The following is a 22,065-nucleotide window of genomic DNA, read 5'->3' on the forward strand; positions in this document are numbered from 1 at the left end:
AGGGTGGCTGGGAGTTCTCATCTTAAGGTCTTTTTCTATAGCTGTTGATATACAGATTCATCTTGAAACTCAGCTGCCACTTTTTCAAGTTTTTAGTAGTGAAATTGGACAGGCCTCAGAATATTTTTCTTCCCCAGTCAACGAGTCCTTAAATTGGCACGAACACTCCTGCTCCCCCAAACAGAACTGTCATTGTACTGGCTTGGCCTTGTTTTGTAGGAATTCCCTCATCTGTCTTTCATGAAAGCCACAGAGAAACTCGTGCCATTTTGATAGAAAGAATGTCCATGAACCTGAAAGAGAAATATGTATTTTCCAGAGCTTAACCTCTTGAGTGACAAAGCTCAGGAAACACATTAAAGTCAACGGATAATAAATTTGGTTTTTAATGTTCCAGAAGGCAGTAATTCCTGAGACTTGTGTTCCTGATACCTTGACCATGTTTATACCTCATTGGTCTTAATCAGGGAGAAAGGATATTTTCAGAAGTCAAACCAGCCATTCTCTTTAATAAAATATGTTCTGACTATTGGACATTGTGGGGTATTAAAACTATCCTGTGGAAAAAAATATAGCAAGGTATACATTACAGGTAGAACATTGTTTTAACGCTATAATAGGAGAAAGTCTCCTATAAATACAGTAAGACCTCATTTTTCTCGAGGTTGTGTATCCAGCTCTTGGGAATACGGCCAAGAAAATGTAAGCCAAAATGTATTCTAAGAGTTAGAGTAGGTGTTGTAAAATCTGTGCTATAAAATTCTTGCACTTTACACACGAGAGAGTTCCTAGGATACTTATCCTGAGTCTATTTGCTCTGTCTTAATTTGGACATAATTATAATAAATATGGGGATATGGCTTCTCAGCACGTAACTTATTAGGGCAAGGAGTACACTGATATCAATAGAAAGTACAAGCATCAGCAAAAGAAGAGCCAAAAATTTAACAAAACCTTACTGAACAGCCCAGGGGCCTGGGATCAAATAGCTCCATGGCTCTCAGTAGCCCTCAGGGTCTGTATGACACCAACATGCACTAACAGATAAACTAGAGTTCCCTTCTAATTCTCTCTCTCCTTTTTTTAATTGCAGCAATTCCTAGAATAAGCAGGTAGCACTTTTTTTTTTTTTAAGGTATGCTTTTTGGTGAGGAAGATTGGCCCTGAGCTAACGTCTGTTGCCAATCTTCCTCTGTTTTTTCTCCCCAAAGCCCCAATACATAGTTGCATGTTCTAGTTGTAAGTCCTTCTAGTTCTATGTGGGATGTCGCCACAGTATGGCTTGATGAACAGTGCGTAGGTCCATGCCCAGGATCCAAACTGGCAAACCCCGGGCCACCAAAGCAGAGCGCACAAACTTAATCACTGCGCCGCCGGCCAGACCCCCTTCTAATTGTTAAGATTCTGTTTATTGTCTATTCGTAATCATCTCCCCCATGAACTATTTTTACAGCCTCTAAATTGGTCTCCCTGCCTATGGTCTGCAACCATGAAAGGCCACCCTTTTCATGTACAAGTCTTATTTTTGTCCATCTAAAACTTGACAAAGTGCTTGATGAGGTGAAGGTCAGTTGTCTGGGAAATTCATGTTATCTGTATCACGTTATCTCAGTGTGATGCCAGGTGAGGGACATTCAGCAGTAATTTCTGCTCCCACCTCTGAGCCTTGGTCATTTCTTAATTATCTGCATTCATGGAAACAAGCGATGCCCGGTATAATCAAAAACAGGAGACAGCCTTCAATTATTTTTTCATTTTTAGCTTTGGAATACTTGATTCATTTTGCAGTGGATTTTGTCTCCCCAAATATTTCCTTAGGCTAATATTAAAATTAACAAAGAGAGTAGATATTAAAAGTTCTCATCACAATAACGACAACAACAAAATTGTAACTGTATGGTGATGGATGTTAACTAGACTTATTGTGGTGATTATTTCACAATATATGCAAATATAAAATCATTATGTTGTACACTTGAAATTAACATGTTATGTCACTTATATCTCAAAAAAAATGTTACCTGCATGTCCTGACTATAATACCTTTAAAAGCAGTAAATGGAAACTCCAGAGCATCTTGTGTGGCAAAGGGACCATATTAGAGTGGAAAGAGTGGTCATGGCCTGGATTATCCACATGTTGATAATTAAGAAAGGACTGTCTACATTGGCAAGAAAAAAATTGTTTTTACATCACACAGACCGCTTATATATCCCAGATTGTTTGCTTGTGTATAAAATTGATGCATTCTACATACTTGATGCATTCTCTTTTTGTAAGTATGTGCTAGATTTTTCTGCCATAATCAGTACAGACACAAGATGTTCTTTTGTGGATTCAGAGAAGGCATAGAACACTTTGGTGCCTGTGTGTTGTTGGGTGACTTACCTGGACTGGAACAAGCTTCGTCATAAGCAGAGGCTGTCACCTAGGGTGGAGGCTGTCTGGCAAGTCTTATTCTATCTACATTCCAGAAATTACATCTTGAACAGCTTTTTATCTACCAACAAGGAGCGTGTATTAAAATAGGCATTTTCGTTATGATAGTTATCTAAGTGCATATACGACCATGAGTCGTGATGTTTGTAAATTTATGGCTATGAGCCATATCTGCAACTCAGGATAGCTGTCCAGGGGATCAGATTTTGTGTGTGAACGCTTAACTTAAAAAGAAATTCAAAGTTGCAGTTTCTATAGCAACCACAGCTTAGACACATTGCAAATTCACATATATTAACGTATTTAAATCAAACTCCCGTATACAAATATAGTGTGATGCATTTAGAGTTGCTATGGAAATTGAGACTGAGTTTTTTCTTTTCCTTATAGACTTCAGTGTTCCAGCCTTCAAATCAGATTAATAAAAATACAAAAAAATGGTTTCAAAAAGGAAGCAACCTAAGAAGTATAATAGAATAAAGTATTTTAACAATCATAATTAAATCCCTAAATGTAGATTTAAATAAATCCTTAGTGCTTTTCAAAAACTGTATTGAATGGGGTTCTCTATGTCTCTTCATACAGCCTTAACAAGATGACCATGTTTATTGATTCATTTGTTTAGCAGTGTTTTCACATTTGTTGAGCACCTGTAATCTAGGTAAGCATTGCCTGTCACCTTATTTGGGGAAAGAAAAGTTGGTTTTACTTTCCCAAAAAGTTTGTTTTGTTTTTTAGGAGAGGCAGTGAAATGTAGCAGTTTATAGCGGTCTTTATTTGTGTTCTGATCTTGATTTTGTAGCCCAGAATGTGGTCTCTCTTGGTCAGCGTACCACATGGACTTGAAAAGCATATGTGTTCTGCGGTTGTTGGTTGTACAGTGTTTTAGAAATACCAATTAGATCAAAGTAGTAGATAGTGTTATTCGGATCCTCTTTGTTTTTACTGTTTTTTGTTGTCTAGTTGTAACAATTTCTGCAAAGAGGGTGTTAGCGTTGGTTGTGGAATTGTCTGTTTTTCCCTGTTTAATGCTCTCAATTTTTGTTTCCTGTATTTAGGGCTCTGTTGTTAGGTGCATACATGTTTATGATTGTTAAGTCATCCTGATGAATTGACTTTTATTTTATACACTGTTCCTCTTTATCTTTGATAATTCTCTTTGTCCTGAAATCTATTTTATCTGATATTAATATAGCCATTCCAGCTTTCTTAGGCTTATTCTTTGCATGGTATATCTTTCTCCATGATAGGTTAAATTTCCACTTATCTTGGTCTTTATGTTTAAAGTGTGTCTCTTCTACACAGCATATACTTGTATCTTGTGTTTTTATGCATTCTGATAATCTCTGGACAGTGGAGGGTCCAGTCCATTAACACTTAATGTTAATTATTGATTTGGATTTAAATCTACCATATTATTATTTGTTTTCCACTGGTCCTGTTTTTTGTTTCTCTTTCTTCTTTCCTGTTGTCTTCTGGATTTTAAAATATTTTTGAGCATTCCATCTTAATTTAGTTATTGTGTTTTTAACCGTACCTCTTTGCATTAGTATTTTTGGTGGTTGCTCTAAGGATGGCCACATATATTCTTTTCACAGTGTACTAAAATTAATATTGAACCACTTCAGGTAAAATGGGGAACCCTTGCAACTCCTCCCCGCACTATCTTATGTTATATTTGTCATTACACCTACATACATTATAAACCCCACAAGACCGTGTTATAACTTTTTCTTTAAACCAACACTGTCAAATCTGGTGGCTTCTGAGCACTTGAAATATGCTTATCGTGCATTGGAACATGGTGTGTGTATATATAAAGTGCATGCTGGATTTAGAAGACTTGGTGTGAAAAAAATAATATAAAACTAGACCTAATTAATAAGTTTTATGCTGAATACATGTGGAAGTTTTAATTTGTATATACTGTATATGTTTTGCATATGTTAAAATTAATGTCTTTTGTTACTTTTTGATGTGGCTACTAGAAAATTTTAAGTTACATGGTTCACATTACATTTCTATTAGGCACTGCTGCTTTAAACAGACATGTATTTTAAAGAAGTTGAGAGAAATAGTTTATTTTGCATATATTTACTATGTCCAATGTTCTTCATTCATTCCTGAACCTCTGAGTTCCCTACTGTTTTGATTTCTCTTCAGACTGAAGAACTTTCTTTAGCATTTCTTGTAGAGCAAGTCCAATGGCAACAAATTCTTTTAGTTTTCCTTTTTCTGTCAATGTCTTTATTTCACCTTAATTCTTAAAGAGTATTTCACTAGATAAAGAATTCAGGCAGATACTTTCTTTCATTAAGCACTTTAAAGATGTTGTTCCACTCTCTGTGGCCTCCAGAGATAAGAAGTGCATGTTCATTCTGATCATTCCTCTCCTGTCTGCACTGTATTGTTTTTCTCTGCGTGCAGTGAAGATTCTCTCTGTATCGTTGGTTTGCAGTAGTGTGACTGTGATGTGCCTCATTGTGGTTCTCCTTGAATTTATCTTGTTTTGGAGTTCATTAAACTTCTTAAATCTGTAAGCTTATGTCTTTTACCGTATTAGGGAAGTTTTCAGCCATTAGTTCTTTAAATATTTCTTCCACTTCATCTTCTCTATCCTGTCCTTCTGGGACTCCATTTATCCATATGTTAGAGCTTTTGAAATCATCTCATAAATTGCTGAGGCTCTGTTTCTCTTTTTTCCTGTCTTTGTTTTCTCTTCTTTAGATTTTTTCTATTGATATATCTTCAAGTTTACCCTCTTTTTCCTCTGTTATTTCCATTCCACTATTGAGCATATTTTTTTATTTCAGTTATTGTATTTTTCAGTTTTAAGGTTTATCTTCTTTTTCTCTTGAGCTTGCCTACCTTTTCATTCATTATGGGCTTTCTTTACTGAGCGTGGTTATGATAGCTGCTTTGAAGTTTCTGTCTGCTAACTCCACCACTCTGATCTTCTCACAGTTGGCATCTGTTGATTGTCTTTTCTTTTGAGAATATGTCATTTTCCAAGCTCTTTATATGTTGAGTAACTTTGGATTGTATCCTAAACATTGTGATGTTATGTTGCGGAGACTCTGGATTTTGTTATATTGCTCCAAGAAGTGTTCATGTTTTTTATTTAATAGCCACTTAACTCAATTAGAGTCCAGGTAAAAAGTTCTCAAGATAAATCTCACTCAAAAGGTCCTAACATTCGCCTCAGGCCTGTACCCTCATGCAGGATTTCCTTTTCCTTATCACCACCAAGACGCAAGTCTTCATTTACTTTTTGAGAAACTCCACCCTTTAACCACAAATATTTGTCTCACCCTAGAGTCATCATTTACTCTGTAAAATGCATTTTCTCCATGTCCGCACTTTAGACTAGAACAGCCCGTGACGGCATTTGACTTCCCAGAGCCCTGTAGGGTAGGCACAGGCACCCTTCTTGTCCCTTTATGGTCTTCCCATCAAGATGAGTCATGCCTATTTATTCTTACAGTTTCCCAGGGTGTACCTGCTTGATGCTGCTACCCCACAGTCCCCACTCACCTAACCACATGCTCTCCTATCCACGTACCTACTTACTTCTTCAAGGATCAAATCTTAATTTTCAGAGATGACACAGTATCAACTCAAAACAAGGAAGAGATGCATTTTTACCAGCTCCATAATTAACAATACTTGTTTTCAAATAGATGTTAGCACTTCTTATATGAACAGTGTTTTTATCTTTCACTCAGTCCCTCATATGTCAGCATTACACCCCCTTGACCTGTTTGTATTAAGAAACCATACTATTGCCAAGCTGCATACTAGTTAATGCTCACTTGGCTACATTTAGATCTGGAGAAAATGAAAAGAACACTTAAAATGGCCCAATTTATTAAATTCTTAGAGGATATCCCCTACTCCCTAGAGGTGGTGGTTTTGTCCCTCCAGCTACACATCTTCCATATGTAAGATATCTAAGGTATACTGCTAGGCATCGGGATGCTTCTCCTCTCACAGAGTAATTAAAACTGCGTTTCCCTACCAATAATGATAAAACCACAGCATAAAATATGAGCAGTGCTCTGCCTTGCCAGGATATTGAACATCTGAGAGTCTGGAATATTCCACAGAGAGGAACGAAAAGTCTTGAAGAATTCAGGAGCTTCAGATAGGAATCTTCTGGCAGTGTCTGTGGAAGAGGCCAAGGGCTTCTTCCTAGGAAGAACCATGCATTTTTCATTTCCATCCCGGTTTGTTTGCTTAGTGAGACAACATTTTTGACAGAGGATTTACTAATTCAATTTGCAATTTTTAATTATTTTGGCTTTTTGGAATCAGAGGATGTCATAGTTTTCTTTAAAACTCGAATTTCTAAAAGCTTGAAGTTCAAAACCTATAAAATGTTGTTACTATTATTGTATAACTCTTAAAATGTAAATCTAATGTGAATATAATTTTTTTCATGAAAGTTAGGGAAAAGGAAAACATTTAAAATGTAGAAGGAGTCATCAAATATAAGGGGGTTAGCAAATATTTGAGTACATACTAAGTGGCAACTATTGTTATAAGCACTAAATATGTATTAGCTCAATTTAGCTTCACAGCAGTCCTAAATGGTAGATAGTATCATATGCCCGTTTTAGAGTTGAGAAAACTGAGGCACAGAGAGGTTCAGTAATTTGCCAGGGTCACACACTAGAAGTAGGGGACCAAAGATTTGAAGCCTGATTGTGTGATTCCGGAGCCCACACTCTTTAACCATTATGTTATACTGCCTCTCTCAGATGACATGGATATGATCTTGTTTTATGTTCCTGTCTCCTCCTCACACTGTACTGAACCACAGTACGTTTTCACAGACCAAACTCAAATTGCATGGTGTATGGAAGAAATAGACAAGTCTACAGTGTTGAAAGGCTGGAAACAGAATACATGCTCTTCGATTTGGATGACATTTATTTTAAAAATAATTCTTATAAGTTCAAAAACATTCCCATTCATCCCTGCAACAGGCTCTTGGTGAGCGTTGTTATATTTTATCTACATTCGTAAATGCAGGAAACATTAAGCCGGTTGTTCCAGGCCTCTTATCAGCCCTAAAGTAGAAACGTGTATAAAGCCCAGAATACTGAGCCCTAGATTTGTAGGATTACTAATCTCTGGTTTTTTAACCCTTCAGTTCAAATAATTCTCTGAGTATGTGGCCTGGGTGATTTCAGAGTGAACAGTAAGCCCCTCAGACAAAACTGGCGTCTGTTTCAGCCTGCCACGCTCTTTCCTCACACAGGACTTGACAGAAGAGGGCTATGGCCTCCATTGTTGTCCTGCCTGCACCTGGGAAGCAAACCATCCGAGCCCTTTTTTAAACAGCATGGGGTCCTTTCATAGCCAGCATTGGGTCATTCTTATACAGCTCCTCCCTAAATATGCTGAAATATTAATCAGTTCTGCAACTAACCCCCCCCCCCCAATTACTCTGATAGATCATCTCTTTTCTCTCCATAGGTATCATAACTTGGCATTTTGGTTCTAAGTCTGACAATAAACCTTGACAGGCCTCAAAGGGTGACGATTTGGTGTTTAGTCTCAGTTTCCATAAGCAGAATATCACAGAGCACCGATGAACCTATGTTTCTTTACTTTTGGTGCCTTTCTGTGTCACTTGATAGGTTGGGTGGGAACAGAAAACAGTTGTGAGTTGAAGAGTTTTCTTGACTCCCTTGGAATTGGGTTAACTAAACTATCAATCAGGTCTGTCTTGTCCAATCATTGTTTCCCCACTGCCTGATAGAGTGAAGTTTCTCATTTAGTATTTGTTGAAATGATTTAATTTAAATGACTGCCGTGTCCATTGAGATCAAGGAAAAGGCAGTATTTAAGCCAACACTGCTGTTTTTGAAATTTTCTCCAATAATCTCATCACCTCGCACTGTAGCTTAGAAGATAGCATGGCACACTACAGTCGCTCAGAAAACATTTCTTAAACAACAGTTTCTATTTCTTGGATTCCTTGTCCTTTGTGTGAAAGCTTGACTTGAATTCTCATTCAGTCTCTTAACAAATATTTGTTAAGGCTCTATAAGAGGTTCTGGACCCTACAGTGATTCAAGGAAGTTACAGCCTAGTGGGGAAGCCTGATGACAAACAGACAGTAACAGTAAAGTGAGGTAAGTGCTATCAGGGTGTGTAGGAAGGTCACCTGAGCTGGTTTTGTGTATTCTAGAATGGTTTCTTGGAAAGAGTGAGGTTCCACAAAAGCTTAATGAATGAGTAGAAGTTAGCCCAGTGAAGCGCATGGAAAAGAACATTGCAAGCTGGAAGAACAGAATGTTGAAATCAAAAGAGAATGGCTCTATTCAGCAAAGTGTGGGTTCTGTGCGGTTTTTGAGATGTGAGGCTGCAGAGGTGAGCGGGGCCCTTGTATAATGAGTTAAGAGATCGTATTCAGGTTCTTTTGCCGCAAAAGAACCACTACAAATTTAGTACCTTAAAACAGCACGCATGTATTGTCTCACAGATTCTGAAGCCCGGGCACAGCTTAGCCATGTTCTGTGCTTTAGAATCTCACCAGGCTGCAATCTTGGTATCTGCTGTGGCTGTGGTCTCATCAGAGGCTCAACTGGGGAAAGCTTCCTTGGGTTGTTGGCAGTTTCCTTGAGGCTGCAGGACTGAGGCTTCTGTTTCTTGCTGGAAGCTTCTCTCAGTTCCCAGAGGCCACCTACAGTTTCTTGCCATGTGGGTTTTTCCAACATGGGTGCTTACTATATGGCAGCTTACTTCAAGGCCAGTAGAGGAAGTCTCTCTGGTGTGTCTGCCAGCAAAACACAGTCATATATAGAGTACCATAATCATGGGAGTGGCATCCCATTACCCTTGCCATATTCTGTTGGTTAGAAGCAAGTCAGAGGTCCCATCCACACTCCAGGGTGGGGAACTAGACAAAGGTGGGAACACCAGCAGGTGGGAACACCAGGAGGTGAAGATCATTGGGGGCAGGTGAGGGGTCACTTTAGGATCTGTCAGTCACAAAGGTTTACGCTTTATAATATAATGGGGACTGTTGGGAGTCATTGAAAGGTTTTAAGTACAAGTTTACTCTGATATGGACAACACGCGGAGAGGGCACAGTTACAGTCCAGAAGACTAGCTAAGCTGTGGCAGCAAACCATGTAGGAGAGGAAGGCGGCCTAAACACAGTCATGGCCATGGGTTAGAGACTTTAAGGAGGTATGATCAACAAAACTTGATGATGATTGGACATGAGAAATAAAGGAAAGGGGAAGCCGAGGAGACCTGCTGCACAAGTTTCTGGCTTGGTGGTGGCTGGTGGAAGCAGAGAACCTGGAGCAGGAGCCAGGTGACGTAGGGGACAGCGGATGATTCAAGTGGGCCTCCACTCTGGTTCTCACCTCCCTGAGCTCCACCTGCTCTCTGGCTTCAGACCACGTCTCTCTTTGCAAGGGAGTTGTGGGTAAGATAGTAGTGATGGCGCACAACAGACTTGCCACCATCAGAAGAACAACCTAAAACACTGTTCTTGCCTGTGGAGTCAGTAGCACTCTGACCGAACATTGTCAAGTGATTAAGTAGTGTGCTCCCCTAAAATGGCCGTGTTGGTTTGTAAGGTTTTTGTGTAAATGACTGCTGTATACCAGGAGCGCGGGGAGACCATGATGTCGCTGTCGTGGTAACACCTGTGTGTCTTTATTCTCCGTGTCTGGCTCAGTTCGTTGGGTTCTTTCAACCACTAGCTTTCCTTATTGCTGCAGCAAACAGGCAAGGGGGTGCTCCCTTAAATTATTGTTGGGACTCTGGTGTGTATTCTTTTCATCGGGGTGAGGGATCCTGACCATTTCTTCATAGAAATTTCTCTGAGACAATTTGAAAACAAGAACTTGAACTAAGGGGGTGATTGGTTGGCACCTAATGTGTTTCAGAGCATGCTTAATTTCCTACCAAAATGTGAGAGGTGTGAAAAGTCAGTTTATCGAAAAAAATATACACCATGTTCCAATAACTATTTAAAAGTTAGAATTTTTAATATTTGAGCCATTTCAAGATGAAGAGTTCTTTCCTGCATTTTTCCCCCTATGAAAAATTCTCTGAAACCAGAGTGACTCAAGCAGAGCCTGGAAAATACTGGAGAATCACATGATGGCTAAAAATAAGCACATCATCTCCAGCAGGGACAGTAACCAGGGCAGAAGTAACTTGGTTCGTGAATGCTCATACTGGCTGGGCATGCTCAGTGGAGTCAGGCCCTCTTGCCCATCACAGGGCAGCCTTTGTGACCACTGGTCAGGGCAGGGGAGCCTCAGGCTCTAGCTCTCCGTGCAGGGGCAACCCCACCCTCCCTAGGCCTCTGACTTTCAGCGTAGCTCACTGGCATGCTCTCCCGGGGCAGAGCCAGTTATCATACTCTGTAATGACCCTTGAGCAGTGGACTGGGAGGGACACAGACTGACTCATAATTCTTGTCACTGCCTGCTTTTCCTTCAGCCCTCCCCTTGGAATCAATAGCAGATGCTACTGATCACAGAATATCTTTTCTTTGTAGTTAATCTTTCAAAATTCAAAGTTGTATAAAATGGCTGAACATTTGATGTCTGTTCTAGAGGGTATATAATAGCTTTTTCTGAACTATAGCATTGTAAATACTTTACCAAAAACATGACTTGTCTGGAGCACTCACTCTTCATAGCCAGGAGAATTCCTGCAGTAGCCCCTAACTGGCCCTTCGGCCTCTGTCCTCACCCCCTGCAGTGTGTTGTCCACACAGCAGGCAGTGAGCCTTCTAAAACCGAAGTCAGCTCATGTCACTCTTCTGCTCAAGACTCTGCAGTAGCTTCCCTTTTCCCTCAGAATGAAAGCCGACCTCCTCACAGTAGCCTTTGAGGTCCTGCATGACCTGTCCCCTCCAGCACCTCTGAGACCTTCTCCTCCTGCAGTGCCCCATGCTCCCTCGGCTTCAGTATCTGGCCTGGCTCCTGAACAGGCGAGGCAGGGCCCGTGCACTGGCATTAGGCCTTCCCTTTTTCTGGAATGCTCTCCTTCTTGCTGTCCCAAGGGCCAGCTCACCTCTCTCAGGTCTTTGCTCAAATCTGACTTTTTCAACGAGGCCCTGAAGAAATAAGGGTTATTCCTGCAACTGGCATGCCACTTGCGGGGATCCTGGAAGCTGTGACTACAGAGTTGTGACTATGGACTATGGAGTTGTCACAAGAGATGTTGGCTTCTGTGGGGAATGGGACTTTTGAGCTGGGCCCCACACACATATACCTGGTGTGGATCTCTCCTCCTTGCGTCTGTGCTGCAGGACTCCCACCGAGAGGACTCAGAGTTCCTGATCCCTGTCCTTCTGAGTGGACTCGGGCTGAGTGTGGCCTGTGGAAGTCCTGTGGGTCTGAGTGAGGAGTTGAGACTGTGGTCTTCGCGGCGGACGCTCAGGCTGTCCCCTGAAGGTCCTGTGCAGACGCTCAGGCTGTCCCCTGAAGGTCCTGTGCAGACGCTCAGGCTGTCCCCTGAAGGTCCTGTTTAGACGCTCAGGCTGTCCCCTGAAGGTCCTGTGTAGACGCTCAGGCTGTCCCCTGAAGGTCCTGTTTAGACGCTCAGGCTGTCCCCTGAAGGTCCTGTGTAGACGCTCAGGCTGTCCCCTGAAGGTCCTGTTTAGACGCTCAGGCTGTCCCCTGAAGGTCCTGTTTAGACGCTCAGGCTGTCCCCTGAAGGTCCTGTTTAGACGCTCAGGCTGTCCCCTGAAGGTCCTGTTTAGACGCTCAGGCTGTCCCCTGAAGGTCCTGTTTAGACGCTCAGGCTGTCCCCTGAAGGTCCTGTTTAGACGCTCAGGCTGTCCCCTGAAGGTCCTGTGTAGACGCTCAGGCTGTCCCCTGAAGGTCCTGTTTAGACGCTCAGGCTGTCCCCTGAAGGTCCTGTGTAGACGCTCAGGCTGTCCCCTGAAGGTCCTGTTTAGACGCTCAGGCTGTCCCCTGAAGGTCCTGTTTAGACGCTCAGGCTGTCCCCTGAAGGTCCTGTTTAGACGCTCAGGCTGTCCCCTGAAGGTCCTGTTTAGACGCTCAGGCTGTCCCCTGAAGGTCCTGTTTAGAACGGTCACTCACCAGCTCCTACCCACACTCCCTGCCCCTGCTCTTCCCTTCCTTTCTCGTTTCCATAGCATTTGCTTTCTAGTTTATTTCGTCTCTTATTGATTTATTACATTATTTATTCTCTAATTCCCCCTGTTAGAATGTAAATTCCACAAGGACAGGCATCTTTTGTGTTTCATTCATTGTTTTATCCCAAGTGCCTATAGCTTGCCAGGTACACAGTAGGGGTTCAATAAATATTTGCTGCATGGATGAATGGATCAGGGTAATTGAGAAGGAGCAGAGACTTGAGTTTCAGCTCGCTGATTTTCAAGATAGAGAGAGTATGGAATGGGGGAACCTATGCCTTGGAGCTCACTGGTGGATATGGGCTAATAAATTTTTGTAAAGATTTTCTTTAAATAAAATGAGTCTCATTTTCTTATTTCAGCAGTTTACTTTTTATTTTGTCTAGAAATGGGAAACCTGTGTACTTTTTCTTCATTAGTTGAGTCAGGTCTCATTTGCTGAGTAATAATAATGTAAGCTAACATTTATTGAGCACATGCTCTGTGCCAGGCTTTTGTGTAAGAACTTTCCATGTGTTAACTCATGCACTCTTCCCAGCTCTGGGAACGGGCACTGCTATTCCTATCTTAAACATAAAGAAGTCCAGGTGGCAGCAAAAGTCACGCCTCCCGGCAAGTAACAGAGCCAGGATTCCTATGAAGGCCGCCTGGCTGCAGGGCCTCCACGCTTAACCACTGTCTCCCTAGGGGCAAGATGGAGGATACCCAACTCTATACCATGTCTTCATTCCCACAAGATTTATATGGTGCCTGATCGGCCATATGGAGCTGCCCATGTTTATGAGCTGACACTGAAGTAGGAGAGCCAAACTTGGCCACTGGCTGCACTAGTAGGACAGAAACCACAAAGGCTATGAACTACTAATTTCAGAATAAAAGAACCAACCTCTTAATGATCTCATGAATCAGGGCATCCTGGAACCCTGTTAAAGTTCCATTTGGACTGACCTCTGGCCACCGAGGTGCTTTTGCCCTCAGCGCAGATTACAGACTCTACAAAGTGAAGGTATGGAGCCACTTTTGGAGGAAAGGACTAGATCTTGAATTTACCGTGATCAGAATTATGTGGGAGCTGACAGTCATATTGATGTGGGGTCAGTGTAGTCACGTAGAAAACCCTCTTACTGTGGGCAGTCTCTCTTCCCATCTGTCCAGCCCCATCCTCTTTCCCCTAGCAGTGGCCTTATTTACCTGTTTATTTTAACCGAGCTCATTATCTCAGTTAAAAATAAAATCTATTTGCCAAGGTATAGGGAATAAGGAAGTGATGTCAGTCTATCTGTAGTCAATGTAGATGCCATGTTATCTTCTGCTGTGTTTCAGTTGTTCTGTGGAGTTTGGTTTTGCTTTTGAGCTATAATTGACATATTATATTTCAGGTGTACAACATAATATTTGAATATATCGTATTTAAATATATTGCAAACTGATCACAGAAAAGGCTGGTTAACATCCATCACCACATATAGTTACGATTTTTTTTTCTTGTGATGAGAACTTTTAAAATCTACTCTCTTAGCAACTTTCAAATGTACGATACAGTATTATTAACTGTCGTCACCATGCTGTGTATTACATCCCCAGGACTGACTTATTTTATAACTGGAAGTTTGTACGTTTTGACTCCCTTCACCCATTTTGCCCACACCCCGCCTCTGTGGGGTTTTTGAGTGAGAAAGACCCAGGGGTGAAGGGAGTGTTCCCTCACAGTACGGAAGAAGTTGGGGATGACCAGGAGAGTGGTTGCTTGCTTCCTGAGTGTGTATGTGTGTGAGTGCACATGTTTTTAAATGTCTCTGTGGTTCTTGTCAACAGTATTAATGTCATATTTTTAGCTCCTCTGTTTATGATTTTGGCAGATGGAATACGGTAGATTATGTGAGAAGAATTTCTAAATTCCATCAGAGCCCTGGCCATGAAGGATAAGTCAAGTACAATGCTTTTATTTGCTTCGTCATTCTGAATTCATTGGGCCTCCTATGCCCAAAACGTTGTAGCATTTTCCATAAACATTAAGCAAGCTACTAATTATTGACATTAGACGCAGCGATGCACTGGCTTCACCAAGGCAATGAATCAGGCCACTCTTTGTTTTTTACAACTATGGTTAAAATGTCTTAGAATCATATTTATACCCCAAATCCTAAAGGCATTAATTAAGACACAACTGCTCAAAGACTAGCATTGTAAATCATGTCCATATCGAATGGGTAAAGTCAGGGAATTACAGGGACTTGTACAGAATTTATGTCTGTGTTCCTCTGCTTCTGAAACTCCTTTTTATTTTGAAAGGGAAAATTAGGGAGAGAGAGAAAAGCTTAAGGGAAAAATGATCCTTGTGAAAGAGGGCTACCACTAATTATGTTTTCAGGACATCATCAAATGCACCTTGAAAAAAAAAATTGAAATGTTTGATAGCTGCAAGAGAAAAATCTATATCTGTATTATAGCCAGAGTAACTGCACTCTCTTTAAAAGCCATTATGTAAATGTTTTTCACCATAAGCATCACTGAGCAAAGAGGCCTGGGAAGACACAGAAGTGAAATCGTTGGTGGACCAGGGGACATTCTAGGAAGCAGGAAGGCAGCCCTTGAGGACCCCAGTATGTCAAACCAGGATTGGGTGCTATCAAGGATGTTATGGGGTCACTTCACAAAACTGGAATACACATGGCAGCTTACACAGAGGTGTTCTATCAATGTTAAATTTACTGACATTGATAACTACAATTTTCTGATAACATCCTTATTATAGTGGCCCAGGTAAGTGGGAAGAGAATATCTGGAGCCCCCAGAAGCTGGGCACACTTTAGAGAATGGTTGTCTGAAAGAAGACAGAAGACTTTTAAAGCAAATAAGCAAAGAGTTGGTTCTTAACTGTCTAATGAGGGTGATATGCTTTAAAATAGTGTCTACTGTTATTATTCTAAAAAATAAACCATGAAATCATTAAAGATGATGAGCAGATGGTTTCCTTTTCATTTTTATAAATTTTTGTATTTAGTATTTCTTAGTGTGTGTTAATGGTATGATAGCTGTGAGGGGAAATTACTTCCGTATCAAATTACAGCTTGCGATGATTTAAAGAGCTCACTTTACATTCTTTTGAAAATGGGCTTTTTAGTTTAACCCTTAGTTGTGTGGTTTTTTAAACTCGAAACCTCTGAAGATAACTAAGGTCTTCCCCACGTCCTTCCTGTTCTTTAATTTCCTCAAGTTTATTCATTAGAAGGTATAAATGTACAAGTAAGGGGTGCTGATCTCTCGTTAACATTTTCTTTTCAAACAACGTAAATTAGAATTTCAAAACCCCTCTTATTTTAAATTTCAAATACTAATTACTTAATGGCTCTCTTTTTAAATTTTTCAAATTTGTTTTCCATTCCTTTCTCCAGGCTGCACTGCACGTAGTTAGTGACTGTCGGGGGTTGGGGAGGGCGTGGGCAGAACCTATTCTTTCACCCCTCGTTTAGCAGTATAGGTCGGGGAGCGTGGACCAAACCCCCTCTCTCCACCATCCCTGCCCTGCCCGGCAGCAGGGGACGCCAAGTCTGATGTTCTTTTCCTTCATCTTTCTCATCTCGAGGAGACCCACAAGCCACATGCATGTGCCGGGGTGAAAGACCCAGGACTCTGCCCCCAACTGACCTTGACAGGATCCATGAAACACAGACATTGTTTTAAGGCCTTGACTCTGAACCACACTTTGGCACGTCAGACCCCCACAGGCTTTTTTTTTTTTTTTTTTTTTTTAAAGATTGGCACCTGAGCTAACGACTGTTGCCAATTTTTTTTTTTCTCCCCCTGCTTTTTCTCCCAAAATCCCCCCAGTACATAGTTGTATATTTTAGTTGTGTCCTTCTAGTTGTGGCATGTGTGAAGCCGCCTCAGCATGGCCTAATGAACGGTGCCATGTCCGCGCCCAGGATCCGAACCAGTGAAACCCTGGGCCACCGACGCGGAGCGCACGAACTTAACCACTCGGCCACAGGGCAAGCCCCCTCCACAGGCATTTTTAAGTTGGGCTCTGTCGATAGCAAAGGATGTGTTTCTTCAAGAAAAAACAGGGTTTCCCTGTGAGGCTACATGTGGCTGGAACTGGGAGAGCCGTAACTGCTGTCGGTAACTGCGGCAGCTCTGGCCTCTGGGCTGTGAGCCCCCCAGCGTCCCCCCCTGGCCCCGTGTTTCTCTCCCAGCCAGCTTCCTCTGCTTATTCATCGTCTCTCTTCCCTGACAACTTGGCCTTGCACGGGGCTTTGGCTTCCCATGACCCCTTCTACTGTTACATCATGCCAAACATCTCAGGTTTTTCTCAAGCTGCATTTGATGATATCCTGAAGATATAATTCGTGGTAGTCCTGTTTTACAAGCAGTCAGCTTCTCTTCCTTCCATGTTTTCCTTTAAAAATTTACATGAGACTGGACAAGGCGGAGAGTATAAGAACATGCGTGTATCTGATGAAGCCAGCTCAGTTATTACAACCGGCCGCATCGCAGATGCTGACTTGCTTAGGGAGGACTGCCTGGGTGGGCAGTGGGTCACGTGCTCTCCAGGGAAGCCCCCTTCTTCAGGGCTGTTGGCTTCAGAAGAGGCAGTGAACGTGGCAGAGGCTTGGACAGCCTGGCACAAACCACCTTGCTCCCCCCTACTCAGAGTTAACCATTTACTGACTGAATTTACCCACTTGAGCTATCGTCCTGATTCCATAGATAAGGATCTAAGTAATAATGGACGAGGATCTTGAAAGGGAACCAAGTAAGAGATCTCTTTCTGGGAGGCTGTTGATTTTTGTTTCATTTCCTTTGTGTTTTGCTGGCTCCTCCTGTCAGTGACTTTGATGTTGGCATCAGCTCCTCGAGCTTTCTCTCGTGTCGTTACCATGGATAGATGCCTCTCCTAGGAGTTGTTTAATAAATTATAGAAACTTTATTGAGTGTCTCCTCTAGGTCAGGCACTGTGATTGGCTGTAGGAACATAGAGCGTAAACAAAATAGATGCAGCTCCTACCTTGTGGAGAAGGAGACATTAGATGAGTAACTATATCGTGACAGTTGCTAGGCACTGTGCACAAAGGGTTCCAGGTGCTGTGGCCTCTCAGAGCAGCAACACCTAAGCTGAGACATGAAGGGTGGTAGACTTAGTCACCTGGAGCGGGGGAAGGAGTGTTTCAGGCAGAGCCAGAATCACACTCTATGGTCCTGTAGTCTAGAACACTGCTTTGTTCTTGAGGACGTTCAGCGTGGTCATGCCTGGGACCTTCTGGAGAGCAGGTACCTCCAGTATGTGGCTCATGGTAGGCACTTAGTAAACATGTATATATTAAAATATGACGTGTTGCTTATAAAAAGATCTGAAGTAACTTGATTTTTCAAAAGCTGCTTCCCCAGTCAGGCTGACCAGTGGCTGCCCTCAGAGAAGGCTCCTTGCCAAGTCAGCATGTGCTCGCCCTGGCTCCCCTGCTGTTCTCCACGTTATTTTCTTTACCCTGTTGGCCTGGCCTACAGCTAGAGAGCCTGGCCAATGGGACACGGAAGTAGTGTTCCAGGAGCGTTTTATGTGGCCTTCCAAGATAAAGGATGCTTGCAGATGTATGAGAATCACAAAGCAAAGCAGCGTCTAGAATCCTGGGGAAGTTCTTCTGCATAAGTGAGGTTTCCAGGTCACTGAAGATTTACCCTTCAAAATACTCAATTTATTCATTCTCCTTTTAACGTATATCAGGTATTTCGCCATATTTTTGGAAGAAAAATTTTTTTTCGTTTATAACAGAGAGGGATGTATTTTCAAGGGCATGATGCTGTCAGTGTTTCTTGAGGGTGTGTGTGACTTTGCATCTGTAACTAATGATTCCAGGCCCCTGAGTTGTCCTGTTTGCTCCTTTGTAATTAGGAGATTGGTTGAAACTTGTAACTGCTGTCAGCACACTTGCCTTTATAACCCCTGCCTCTTTCTAATCTGTTGGCACTAATAAATTGTAAAGCAGGAACAAAACTGTACAATTGGAAAACATTTAACCAAATTTTATTGACTTATTCCTGTATTTATTTAAACATGTGTTCCTTTACCAAGCATTGGGCCCATCACCGGGGTTACAAAGCTGAATAAGACATGTCTCTTGCCCTCCAAGAGCCTTCTAGAGGAGCAGAGCATGAGGGATGGTGGTGGAGAATTGGGTCCATGGGAGGACTGCCTACGCCAGACGGGGAGCTGCCACCTGCTGGAACTCTGTTCAGAGTAAAACCAAATGGGTGGGCCCCCAGTCATGCCTCTGAATTTCTTAATCCATGAAGTGCATAAACTTCACTGCATTTACTTTGTGGCTCCTGTTTGGGCTGCTGAGGCCATTCCCTAGGTTTGTGTCATGTTCTAGATAGTGAGAGCCTGTCATGAGCTGAGCTCCAGGTAGGTGGGGTCTTACCTGAAATCAGTGGTCTTTTTTTTTTCGTATTACTTGTGATGCTCTTGAATCGCTTGGTTAAGGTGCTGATCCCCAGACCTCCCCATTGTAAAGCCATATCTTTTTCCCTGTCTAATAAGTAGTTTATAGGGCAATACCTTGACATGTCTGAATGTCTTGTTCCCCCAAAACTTCTCACTTAATGTTTTAGAGTCAATCGATGAGCCTTGGCTGAATCAGTTATGGATGTTACAAAATTGTGATTTTTCTAATTCTAGCATTTCTTCTATTTACTAGCTTTCGGTGTTCTATAAAGAAGATCTTTATATCTTCCCTCCTTGCCTTCTCCATCAGTATGGACTAGTTTCTTACTTGTTCAGTGCATTGCAATACATTACAGCTATTATTCTTTTGATATGCAAACTGTCCCAAGTGTGACTGGTTGGGAGCCCCTTCAAGCTGGCCTTTGACATTAATCCTTGAGCTCATCTTTGCACAGTTTCCCAAGTTCGCCTTGTGCTTTCATCTCTTATACTGTTTGGTAAACTCCTTTTATATCATACGTTTGCTATGTATCTAAAAAGCATTTTTAATGTTGCCAATGTTTATAATTTATTCTGGTTACTTTCAGGTGCGGCTAAATCAAGTCCAGCATCTAAACCAGGATCCACACCTTCTCGTCCCTCATCAGCCAAAAGGGCTTCGTCCAGCAGCTCAGCATCCAAATCTGATAAAGATTTAGAAACACAGGTCATACAGCTTAATGAACAGGTAACTCATCATCCCTGGCCCTGTCTCTGGGAGCAGTGACAGGCGTAAGGGGGGAGGGAGCAGCCCCTTTTAGGCCTGCGATAAGAGAGGAAAGGTGAGGCAGACTCAGTGGTTTCAAGCAAGTTAGAATAAAAGGAAGTGTTTGGGCAGATGAAATCAGTGTCCCATTATGAATAAAAGATGTTAGTCACAAATCTCAAAGCTATACACTAAGACAGAAGGACAAATGACTCAGTCCCAGGTAAATGCAAGCTTGCAGGCCAGCCGATGCCTCCCTCACACCTCAGTGCCTGTCATGAGCTCCAGGCTAGACAGTGGCTTATCTGCCCACTTCTGGCCAGTCTAGATAGTGTTAACAGCCTTAGGCTTAGGCTGCCTGATTCCCTTCCTCCCCCTCTTCCTTCAGCAGCTATTTGTTAAGCCTGTTCTATATGACAGACCCTGTGCTTGATGCTAATAATGTAATGGCAGCGAGAGAGATACCGTCCCTCCCCTCACAGAACTTAGGGACAGCAATTGCAAACGCTCGGCTGTTACACAAGCCAAAGCAGAAAACCCAGCACTTCCCACAACAGCAGAAGTTTGGTGCCACAGGAGCACTGAACCCAATATTGGAGGGATCAGAAAGGCCACAGTTGTGTTTTAAGTAGAAGAACTTTCCCTTCTGTCTAATATTCCTCAAGATTACAGTCATTCTAGCTCTACTGTCTGACATTTTCAATGTAAAAGTTTAGGTATGCTTTCTAACTAACAGTGGCTAATTTCGCCTAAGATCATACATAGTTTAACAGTAATAAAACAGTTGATAGTGTAGAGCCCACTGCGGACGCCACCTACCCTCGCCCTGAGTCGAGAGAGGCTTTTGATCCTGGCTACTCCCACCACTGAGAGAGGCGCCTTGATTCAAGGTCCTCAGGCTGTTCCCAGCCACTCACTGGGCCAATCCCAGTGATTAATCTGATGCTTGATGAGCCAGCAAGAGTCTGGAAATAGTTTTTGAGATAATTGTATATTTGCAATCAAGAACCTAGTTTCAAAGCAGCCATTTGCTTAACTAGGGTATTTTTTTTACACTTCTGATCATTTTAATGAAAAAGGTGAAACCTGAAGTCATCCAGTGGGTAGGACTTTGATTTAGAAACTGTGGAATGTTCTAATTACCTGCTGATTCGCAGTTTGAGCCCATATAGAATTTCCAGTAATGAATTCTTCTCAGAGAAAAGGCGGTTAGGACAGCCTTAATGAGCCCTGGGCCTCGTGCCTGAGGCTCCGAGCTAATGGAGTGGACCTGAAGAGAATCAGGCGTAGGTCTCTACTTTAGATTTATAACTCTTTTCTCCTTAGAAACCCAAATTCTTGTGATGTTTCTATTATCTCATGTGTCTTCGTGATTTCTCTCCTCCCTGTCATCCTCTCTACCACACCCAGGTTCTCCACCCTCCAACCCAAAATGTAACCACATGGAAACTTCAAGGTCCTTCCTGCCCCTCTCCCCTACAGCCTTAGTCAGCCAGCCCCACTTCCTCACCTTGGGGGCTGGCTCTAGGTTCCCATTAACTCTCCAGTCAAAGAGCCCCATGTCCCCAAGGGACCCAGACCTTGTCCTGCTGTCCAAAATGCCACCCCAGAGAGGACAGGGTGAGAAAATAGAGAGGAACCTTCCAATCGTCTTCCTTCTGCTTGGTGTAATTCCTTCATTACTTCCAAAGGGCTTCACTCCCCACCTACCCCCGATGCATTCACATCAACAAGGAGTGTGTGCTTCCCCACCCCCTTCCCTCAGAGGGAAGGTCCTACACACCCCAAATTGTGAGCCTTCGTTCAACGGACATTTACTGAGCACTTCCTCCAGATCCTTTTCTGTGGTTATCTGTTATGGCTCCCTCTAGTTTCTGTCTTCAAGCCTACAGAGTGGCCCCCTGAAGCTGGTGGGTAGCCACAGAGGCATCTCTGTGTTGGAACTGAGGACACTAGGACAAGGAGGCGCTGAGTGAAAATGCCTAGGCTGAAGGGTGAATTACAGCAGTAATGGGGAAAGTGACAAGTGCCATAAACTTTAAGAATTCTCATTTACTTGGCCTCCTGCCTTTATTCAGGCAGTCTCCCATGACATACTATAAAAGTACCACTGTGCTAGACAGTTCCAATGATAGAAATGAATCAAAAGACAGAGGGGAAAAAACGACATGACTGAAATCATTAGGGACAGATCCTGGAGAGTGGGTTAGCAAATAGGTAGTGGGGCGGAGTCACTGCTGTGCTCAGGGAACCCTGGGGGCCGGAGGGTGGGCATTGGTTAGCCCAGGCCGACTG

The 22,065-nt window shown here is 42.5% G+C and overlaps 1 protein-coding gene across 4 annotated transcripts in view; it reads left to right on the forward strand.

Moving 5' to 3' along the window:
* Nucleotides 1-22,065, forward strand: part of MAPRE2 (microtubule associated protein RP/EB family member 2) — a 146,783-nt gene that overhangs the window by 111,792 nt on the left and 12,926 nt on the right. For all 4 annotated transcript variants that reach the window (XM_023647658.2, XM_023647657.2, XM_070220901.1 and 1 more), the window contains one exon: nt 19,613-19,752. In XM_023647658.2, the coding sequence (XP_023503426.1) occupies nt 19,613-19,752 (140 nt within the window). The remainder of the gene's footprint in view (nt 1-19,612; nt 19,753-22,065) is intronic.

The sequence above is a fragment of the Equus caballus genome, chromosome 8, assembly GCF_041296265.1.
Source record: "Equus caballus isolate H_3958 breed thoroughbred chromosome 8, TB-T2T, whole genome shotgun sequence".
Classification (NCBI taxonomy): Eukaryota; Metazoa; Chordata; class Mammalia; order Perissodactyla; family Equidae; genus Equus; species Equus caballus.